The sequence below is a fragment of the Solanum tuberosum genome, unplaced genomic scaffold, assembly GCF_000226075.1.
Source record: "Solanum tuberosum cultivar DM 1-3 516 R44 unplaced genomic scaffold, SolTub_3.0 scf00017, whole genome shotgun sequence".
Taxonomy (NCBI): Eukaryota; Viridiplantae; Streptophyta; class Magnoliopsida; order Solanales; family Solanaceae; genus Solanum; species Solanum tuberosum.
The window spans coordinates 2,754,287-2,764,316 of NW_006238943.1; the positions used below are offsets into that span (position 1 = coordinate 2,754,287).

General features: G+C 28.1%; 1 protein-coding gene across 1 annotated transcript; it reads right to left on the reverse strand.

Moving 5' to 3' along the window:
* Positions 1-5,099: 5,099 nt before the first annotated feature.
* Positions 5,100-6,881, reverse strand: LOC102589603 (feruloyl CoA ortho-hydroxylase 2-like). Its single transcript, XM_015303098.1, has 2 exons — positions 6,243-6,881; positions 5,100-5,773 (listed from the first exon to the last, which is right to left on the reverse strand). Exons 1-2 carry the CDS (start codon positions 6,740-6,742, stop codon positions 5,203-5,205), a joined length of 1,071 nt encoding a protein of 356 aa, XP_015158584.1. The 5' UTR covers positions 6,743-6,881; the 3' UTR covers positions 5,100-5,202.
* Positions 6,882-10,030: the final 3,149 nt, after the last annotated feature.

The following is a 10,030-nucleotide window of genomic DNA, read 5'->3' on the forward strand; positions in this document are numbered from 1 at the left end:
ATATATAATTTTATTTTATTTATAGATAGTTACACTTTTCCAACTTTATCATAATTGTAGGATACTTATAAGACTAGAAGGTACTCTCTAATAGTGCATATAATAATGAGAAACTTACATAAATGACTATAGTTTATGGGTTATCATATTTCTCTAGCTATAATTACCATAATTACTTTGTGTAGCTATAATTATTATGATAAAATCGCTATATTTCATGTATTCAAAATTTATTTATTTTGTATACTAGGATATAATCCAAAATTAGATGGCATTAAAAATGACAGAATCCTTTTTTAAATATGGCAATGCCTTAAATTAATCACGCCATTTTGCATTGTCATACTACCCATTATTAAACAACCATCTATATTTGGTTGGATCTATTTAAGATTATTTAGTGTGTAAACGCATAAAATATTTTTAAAAAGTAGTATCAATTTTTTATAAAAAATACAAAATATTTCTGAACATCTTATATTGATTTGGGCTAAGCTTTGTCTTCAAATCATGGATTATATTGTTATTTATAGATTTACATATACGAAGCTTCAATTAGAAATATAACACATGAAATCCGATTCACTGCATATACATAAACAAAAATTAATAATAGAATACATAACAATATAATAATGATAAACTTGTAATGATACATGAATATATTTGTATAAATAAATACAGTGAATATACATACATTGAATATAACAGGTATACCAACTAAATATACATTCCTATCATATAAAAATGGATCGAATAAATACAATTCCCAATTTGTTGAATAATCATACAATGAGTACACTTATACACCTATTGTTTGAATATGGAATACATATATTTGTTTGATAACTAAATGTATCCATATATAATAATGTATCCAAGTATAAATATTTTTTGAATACATTCTGTAGATTTTTAAAAAAAATATATATTTTATTTATGTATCCATGTATGATACTGTATACATATTTCAAAATGTATATTTATATAAGGAAAAAGAAAATACATGTATATATTGATAACTGCACATTTTCATGTATTAAGAAAATCAGCAATGAAGTATGCATATCTCTAACTATATTGTGCAATTCAATATGAAGTTAGTAATGATACAAACACAGAAAATAATACAAATATTCAATTGTATGCAAAATACACGGGAACAAGTAAATACAAACTAATTCGGGAATGATAAAATACTCTTTTGGTGGTTTATGTGGTTCTTCGGGAACACATACTTTTCTTTCTTTTTAACTTTTTTTTTTATATATAGATTTTGAAGTTTGAACACCATCCTTTCTGTTGAGAGAGCTTTTCCCTTGCTCTTGGTTAAGTTGTTGCATCGGTATGGGGTCATTGTGATTTTTATCAAATAATGTTATACTTCACGTAACCTTCTTTAAAATACTAATCTTCGCCATTTTAATGGAGAAAATAATAGGTTCAACTAAAACCCTATGAATTTGAAATTATAGACACTCTTATACAAATACTGTGAAAAAAATTGAACAAGGAGAATAAATTGATGCTATCTGAAAAATAAGTATACCGAATTAGATGTAAAAATCGGGCAAATTATCTGATCTTGAGAGATTTTGAAAAAAAAAATTACATTGATTTAAGCTAATAAAAGAGAAAGATCAAATCAGGGACAAAGGGAGTTGTTGGCTTGTGGCCGAGAAAGACGCCTAGAAAAAGCATACTGGCATGCAAATTTCTCTTTGTTAATTAACAGTAAAATATATTCATATATAATAATTATTTTAAATTGTAGCTATAGACACTAAATACTTATCAATGTTAGCTATATTGTGTAGTTTTTCCTATAATTATTTTGTTTGTTCAAACATGTTTTTATTTGTATGCAACCTCAATTTTTATATCAATTATGTAGAAACTTTAATAGTGAATAATTTCGATCATTATTATTAATAGAACATAAGAAGAATTATTACTCAAAATCTTTACGTTAATAAAAATATAAATTGTTGTAACTATTATTTATAGATGATTAAAAAAATAAAATTGGGAAGAAAATAGTAAGTAAAAATTACACGTTATATTAAATTATCTTTACATTAATAAAAAAAGAAATTGTTGTTAGTATTATTTGTAATATAATTAAACAAAAATAACAATGGGAAGAAAATAATAAGTAAAGATTACACGTTGTATTAAAATAATAAGTATTAAAAATTATGATAAATTTTATAATAGTCATAACAGGAATTTACGCAATAATTACTATATTAGAATACTAGAAAAATTGATAAGTTCCTCGACATCTAATCATTGATTAAAATTTAAATTATTATTTTCTTCTGCGAAAGTTTAAGAGATTAAATTAATGTTTTAAAAAATAATATTAATTATTTTCAATGATTAATAAGAAAATGTATATAGCAAGTACATGTATTATTATTACATTATTTATATCCACTCTATATTAAATCATTTTTCTATTATAGTTTGACGCAAATTTCAGAATGTAAAGAATGTTTTGGATTCGAAAAATAAATATTCAAAATATACTAACATGTCATTTAATCTTATGATATTTTACATTTCATGTGAAAAAAAATTAAATATTAATTTTTTAATATGAAAAATATTAATTTATTAATACAACATAAAAGTAATAAAGGACAATATATAAAAATATTTGAAGTATTTGATATTTTATTAAATTAAAATAATTCTAAATTAATATATAGCCGCGCAACGCGCGGGTACGTATACTAGTGAAGAACAATAATAAAGAAGAAGACAATTGAGTTAATATTTATTTTTTCCAAGTTTAATTTAACACATGACCAATTTTTATTGGTCAGTGCTGTCAAAAAGCTGCACCCACGCGCCTAAAATAGGTGAAATCACGGACTCAGCCACGTAGGCCGAAAAGTGGTAAACAATTAACTAAAAAATAAGTTCAGGGGGGTAATAAGACCTTAGTAAAGATTAGGTGTGTCTCAGAGATTTTGGGCATAGGCTGGGGGGTACTTATGCATTTTCCCTTTTTTATTTAGTATTTCAATTTTTTTTATTTTTTTGTTTTATGTTTAATCAAACATCATCAACATAAAATAGTTATTTGGAAATTGGTGATGTGGCTTCTTGATGTCCATATGCATGAATGACGAAATTTGTATATTATATTCACAAAAATTATCAGTTAAAAATAGTATAATTTAATATATTTTTTTGTAGTATTTACATAGTATTTGATAAATCAAATTATGAAAAAGTGACTAGTGTTTATTTTCCTTTAATTAGAGGCTTCAATGATTTTATAAAAAAGTCTTGTTTTATCATTTCTATTCTTTGACATTTTGAAAACAGTATAATCGTTCTGTCTCCGCACCTCTCCACCCCACATAGTGGCGGAGCCAGAATTTTTAATAGGGAGTTCAAAATTTACAAAAAAATAACACACGAAATAGCTGAAGGGTGTTCGACATCTACACTATATACCTAAAAAATTATTTTAATCATGTATAAATCATATAATTTTTCGCCGAAAAAGATTTGGATGAATCCCTCATTGTAAAGTGGCTCCGCCACTGACCCCACACCCCACCCACCTCGACACTAAAGTTTGTGGTGCGAATCCCGAGGTGGGGGATTGGCTAGTATTGACATTTGTCAATAATGTGTTACTCTTGTGTCACACATTTGAACAGGTGCTTTATATGTGTGTCCATATAATTTTTTATAAATTTGTTAGAATAATTAAAATTATTTCTTCATTCTATTATTTCAAGGGAGTGAGGGTGGGGTATATGGATGAGATATTAACGATCCAAACAAAAATTTTTATTTAATATTTTAATTTTTTCTTCTTCTTTTATGTATAGTCAAACATCATCATCATCATAAAAAGTAGCTTTGGTGAGATGGCTTCTTGGTGTCCATATCGATGAATTGTGATTTGTTTGAATAACATCCACATCTTTGTTGTCGATTGTCAATTGTCATGAATGATGAAATTTTATACTATACAAAATTTTGTTTGTGTACATTAGTTAAAACAGTGGGAGTGAAAAAATTACATTAAAGGTTCTAAAAATTATAATAATTATTAACTTAAAATATTTTAATATTATAAAAAACATTTAATTAATTGCGTTAATTTCGTTCATACCGCATATATTAAAACAAATAAAATAATATAGCACGGACTCCGATATCTAATATATCTATAAAAATAGTAATGTTATAAATTGGATGTCCACACTAATATGTTTAGTGGTGTAAGATTAATACACCCACAAAATGCTATGTGGTGTATACTAATTAGCCATTTGATATACTTGGTTCCCAAAGTGTATACATGGCAAGATGATATCCTTGTATTACACTTTGGGCACAAGTAATACAACTATATATACCCCTATTCTTGTAACAACTATAAATACTACACATACTATTTCTCATCTTTCTTATTATCTTAGTTTTTATACTTTAGTTTATAACAAGTACTATTGTAACACCCGTGATTTCAAGATTATTTATTGTCTTACGTTGCAGGCTATAAGCCAAAGTGGAGAGTCCTCTTGTTTGTGGGTGTCTGTTTTCTTCTTTTAGTTTGTGTCTCCTTGTGTTGTTGTCTTCTATATAAAATTATACTAATAATAAAATATTAGCTAACTGTTTTGAATTAATATAAAAAAAATTAAATAGCTAATTTAAAAATATACTTAAGAAACACTAGCTTATTTATAAAACTAGAAACATGTATTTTTTTTATAAATTTTATTTTCTTTTGAATAGATTGAAAATAAAACTTAGACTAAAATGCTAAGTTTTCCCATGAAAACAAACGTGTTTGATCTCCACGTCATGAATATGATATAGAGGGTACCTTTGGAAATGAATTCATGACTAGTAGAGGCACTTCAGACTCCAAACAATACCCTAAGAGTTTCACCACGTTTTGTTAAATGTGCAAAGTAGGATTATTAAATCATAAGAAAGGGCAAGATAAAGAATTACCCATAATATGTGGAAGTATCGACGTAATTTCATAGAGTCATTCGGTCTGAATGCTACATGAAGAACATAAGCCAGATGACGAAAAAATAAATAAATAACGAACAAGGTCACACCAAATTGCAAGTTACATAAAATAACAGTTTTCGTCATTACAATAACAAATTTATAATACAAAAACATTAACATACAAGAAATTTAAATATTAAAGCATTAAATTTTAGCAAAATCTAGTGATGATTTACCAGAAGGCCTCTTAATGAAGCAATGATCCCAATAATCAGAGAACAAAATATCTTTGTACACTGGTTTTTCTCCATCTTTTAGCATTTGTGGGAATGAACCAATGACACTATCAAAACTAGGATTCACGCATAGCGGTACAGATATTCGAGTCCTGCTCGAATCAACTGCTACACAATGCTCGATACTCTTGTATCGATCATTGCTCATGATCTGCAATGAGTCACCTATATTAACTGTTAAGGCACCTTTGATAGGATTTACGTGAATCCAGTTTTCTTTAGTCCCTCGGATATATAGGCCTCCCGTGTCGTCCTGGAGGAGCAAAATTATGCAGCCCATGTCGCAGTGTCTACGAAAACCCATGGCGATATTTGGATTTGGGCATGGTGGATAGTAGTTGATGTTTATAGACATAGTTCCCATAAAGAGAGGTTCTAAAGATTCGTCAATTTCATTGACATTGAGACCCTTCAATAGCACCTCAAGCAATTTTTTAGCAAGTGGTTTAGCCCACTTTTGATACTCCAAAACTTGGTTCCTATAAATCAATAACAAACTCAGGAATTTTATCAAGAGCATTCAAAGTTTAATGGGAAGGTCAAATTTTTCTCTAATAACGTTCAAGATTCAATGTCAAAGTTAAGAATTTCACTAAGAATGTTTCGAGAGTCTATAAAATAACAACCTCCTTATGCTGCTAAGACAGAGGTAAAATCTACGTATATCCTACCCTCTCCATACTCTATTTGTGAGATCATACTAGATATGTAATTGTATAAAAGATAACTTTTCTCCAACATATATGATATACTTTTAATTTAAGTTATAAACACCATTATAAAATCTTGAGATAATTTTGTATTCAACCACTTAAACTAGTTAATTTTTAAATATGTTTGAGAAATAGTTGGTGATAGTTCAGAAACGCAAGCACCTCCCAAAAAGTAATACTACTTGAAAACCCGTGACCTATTGATTACACAGAGTAGAAAACCCCAAAACGTTACCTTGTTTGAGGAGGCCAAAGATTGCTATCATTTTGTGGATTACAACCATGTTTTATACCATCCCTCCACTCCAAAACTTTCTCATCTTTCTCACCAATAGCACTCCAAAACATAAACACAGATTCACCCGGACTAAGTTTTTCTTTACGATACTTAACTTTTTCTTCAGCTGGCAATTCAAAGAATTTGTGTGCCGCATCCTTCAAATCTTCAAGAACTTCAGTTGGGATCCCATGATTGATGATTTGGAAGAAACCCCACTTGCTTGCTGCTTCTTGAATTGACTTTTCAACATTTAAATCATCAAAATTTGATAAATCAATTATTGGGATTGATTCTTGATTATCAATTTGGGACTTGTCTAGTCTTTGTTCTTTTGGTTGAATGCATTGATTTGGGATAATTTCAAGATTTGTGTCTACTAGGCCTTTTATTCCATTTGCTTTCTTGATTACAAAATCAAATATGTCATCATTTGGTTCAAATTTTGAAGAAGACATTTGTATTGAATCTTGATGAGTGTGTACAAATGGAAGAAGGAAATTTGAGATATTTTTAATGGTGGGTTTGAAGGCTAGGAAATGATGAAGAAGGACATTTGGGGTTTTTTTTAATGGTGGGTTTGAAGGCTAAGAACTGATGAAATATGTAAGTAGTATTTTATACTTAATTAGATATCTCAGATTTGAATTTTTTAAAATATAAAATTGTCTTTGTTAGAGAGCATTTTACCTCTTAATGTGAAACTTTAAAGATATAAATATTTTTTTATCTCTAATCAGATATCTCAGATTTGAATTTTCTTGAATATAGAGTTATTTTTGTTAGAGAGCGTTTTACCCCTCAATGTGAAACTCCTGACGCGAATTCTAATCATAGTACTATTTTTGAAGAATCAAGTTCTTACTCATCAAATGGACATGTTCTATAAAAATTCTCAGTCAAAAATAGTACTATAATTAAAAAAAAATTGTAGTATTTACATAGTATTTGATAAATCAAATTATGAAAAAGTGACTACTGTTTATTTTCCTTTAATTAGAGGCTTCAAAAAAATCTTGCTTTATCATTTCTTTTCTTTGGCATTTTGAATACGTTATAATCGTTCTGTCCCCTCCCCCCCCACACCCCACCTCACGTTGTCTGAGGCGCAAATCTCGAGGGGGGAATGACTAGTATTGGCATTTGGCAATAATGTGCTACCCTTATCTTTTTCTTTTTTTTTTCAATCTAGGTGCTCCCACACCTTTTTGCTCTCTTGGTGACTCGAAATCGCAATCTTCGGATTAGAAGTGAGAGATGTTTACCATGCGAGCAACTCCCTCTCGTCAATGTTACCCTTATCCTTATATCATAATGTCCATATAATTTTTTTATAACTTCATTAGAATAATTAAAATTATATCTTCATTCTATTATTTCGAGAGAGTGAGAGTGGATGGTATATGGATGATATATTAACGACCTACACAAAATTCTTGAATTAATTTCTTATTTAATGTTTTAATTTTTCATCTCCTTCTAATTATGTTTAGTCAAACGTTATTATCGACATAAAAAGTAGCTTGGTGAGATGACTTCTTGTTGTCCATATGAATGAATTGTGATTTGTTTGAATAATATCCATATCTTTTGTCGGTTGTCATGAATTATTGAAAAATTAATGTAAGTGGAAATAGGAGGTGCTTCTGGTCAAGAGGTTAAATTTGTCATTTAACAATTTATCACTTTCTGTTGCCGGGCAATGGCACGTGGATTTCTATTCCTTACAGCTCTACGATTAGGGATGACAATGTAGTGACGCGGATATGGGTGGGGTGGGTTTAAAATTATGCGGGGTGAGTGGGATGTGGGGCGGATTGAAGTGGGTTTAAGATAGTATAGATAGATAAATATACATAGATATTGAGAAATTGTATGAAATTGCAAACTATTAATTCAAATTAAATGTTATAGTCATAGTTTATTTTAGTTGTAATTCGCAACAATACAATTAGCCATTTTATATTTTTCGGTATAAAATATATAAAATGCGCTTGTGTTTGTATAAAGCGAGAGAAAAATATATATACAAATATAAATACATGTATTTTCGTCCTATACACTTATAATTACAAATACAACTCTTATTATACAAATTGCAATGTATAAATGAATTTATATAAAACTGAACAATTTGTATAAAATTGGATGTTTGTAGGGAATTATACAAATCAAAATTAAAGCTCCATAGCAAATATAAAATTTGCCATAGAGTGCAATTATGCAACTATAACTATAACATACAAATATGATTTTTATGTTTGCTATATATGTAAACGTTGCTCTTTTTTAAAAAACTAATGTTGGACATGACGGGTATATGTGATTTTATATGGGTTTAAACTTAATTTTAACTTTTTACATGTTATAAGAATGATAAAACAATTATTTATTAAGGTAATTTCTTTAAAGCTACTAAAATATTCAAGATAATAAATGAAAGTGGTTCAATAAAAAATAATACAATTTCTTACATATTTCCCAATTGACCTCTAAATAAGTCACTATCTTATTAAATCAGTACAACTTAATGAAAAAATGAATTTATTTTATTAATTTTATTTTTAATATCAAACTTAACTAGAAAAAGAATATATTAAAAAAATTATGCGCGGCGACGGGCTCATGTTGGGCGGATTGAAAATAAAAAATATTGCTATGTAAAACGGAACAGATTAAAAAATTTGCGGGTTAAGATCAACCCACACCGCCCCATTGAATCAAATATTTATGGATCTTCTTCTATTTCTTTTCTTTTGCAATCACTCTTTGTTTTGTTTCATGACCCCCACCCCCTCCCTCCCTACCTCGACACTGAGGCACGAAACCCGAGGTGGAGAAGGACTAGTATCCTCTGTCATAATAGTTCGTATAATTGCGGAGGATTGTGCTGAAGTAGATATGACTTCTCTGTCCTTCGTTAGAAGTTTTAAGTTCGAGTTTAAGAAATAAAAATAATAATGATATGGAGTGCTTTCCTCTTTAATTAAAAAGGTTCCTATTTAATATAAATAAAATTATTAATAGTTTGAGAATGAAATTAATAATTTATATTGAATTTAAGAATGTTTTTAATACTTTTATCGTTCCAAATTTAAAACTTCTGATTAATGATTGAGGTATTTTTATGGTAACAATGTAATTTAAGTACGCGTTTGAACCTGAGTTTATTAAGATTTGACAGGAAAAGTAAGATTTGAAATTGAAGCTAAAAATGATATTTAGAAATTGAAATTGTGTTTGGACAAAAAAAATATATAATTGACCATTTGAGCAGTAAAAGCTTGATTCTTTTTTTTCTTTTTAAATCCTAAAACCTATTTTTAAAAATTCTTGCTTTCTAATTTGAAATTATTATAGTGTCAATATGAATAATCAAAAGAATAAAATTACAATATTACAAACAAAAAGAAAAGATACAAAATAAAATTATTACTATAAAGAAAAAGATAATTTGCTTTAGTCCACTTGCTTTCTTGATTACAAAATCAAATATGTCATCATTTGTTTTCTAGTTTAAAATTATTATAATGTCACATCTCTCTCTCTATATATATATGTACTAGATATGGGATCCCGTGCTAGCACGGGGCCCAATATATGTTACTGTTTCTGTTTCAATTTATGTGGTACATATGAAATTTGATGTTGATCAATTTTTTAGTATGTTTTTATATATTTTAAGTTGCTAATTATTTTTATTTAGAGTATGTTTTACGTAAATATATTATACATCACAATAATTG

Bases quoted from the DNA above. Each gene is read 5' to 3' on its own strand.
- LOC102589603 (XM_015303098.1), bottom strand. From the start codon at position 6,742: ATGTCTTCTTCAAAATTTGAACCAAATGATGACATATTTGATTTTGTA. The intron at 5,774-6,242 runs GTAACGTTTTGG...ATTGATTTATAG, and splicing joins CTTTGGCCTCCTCAAACAAG to GAACCAAGTTTTGGAGTATC.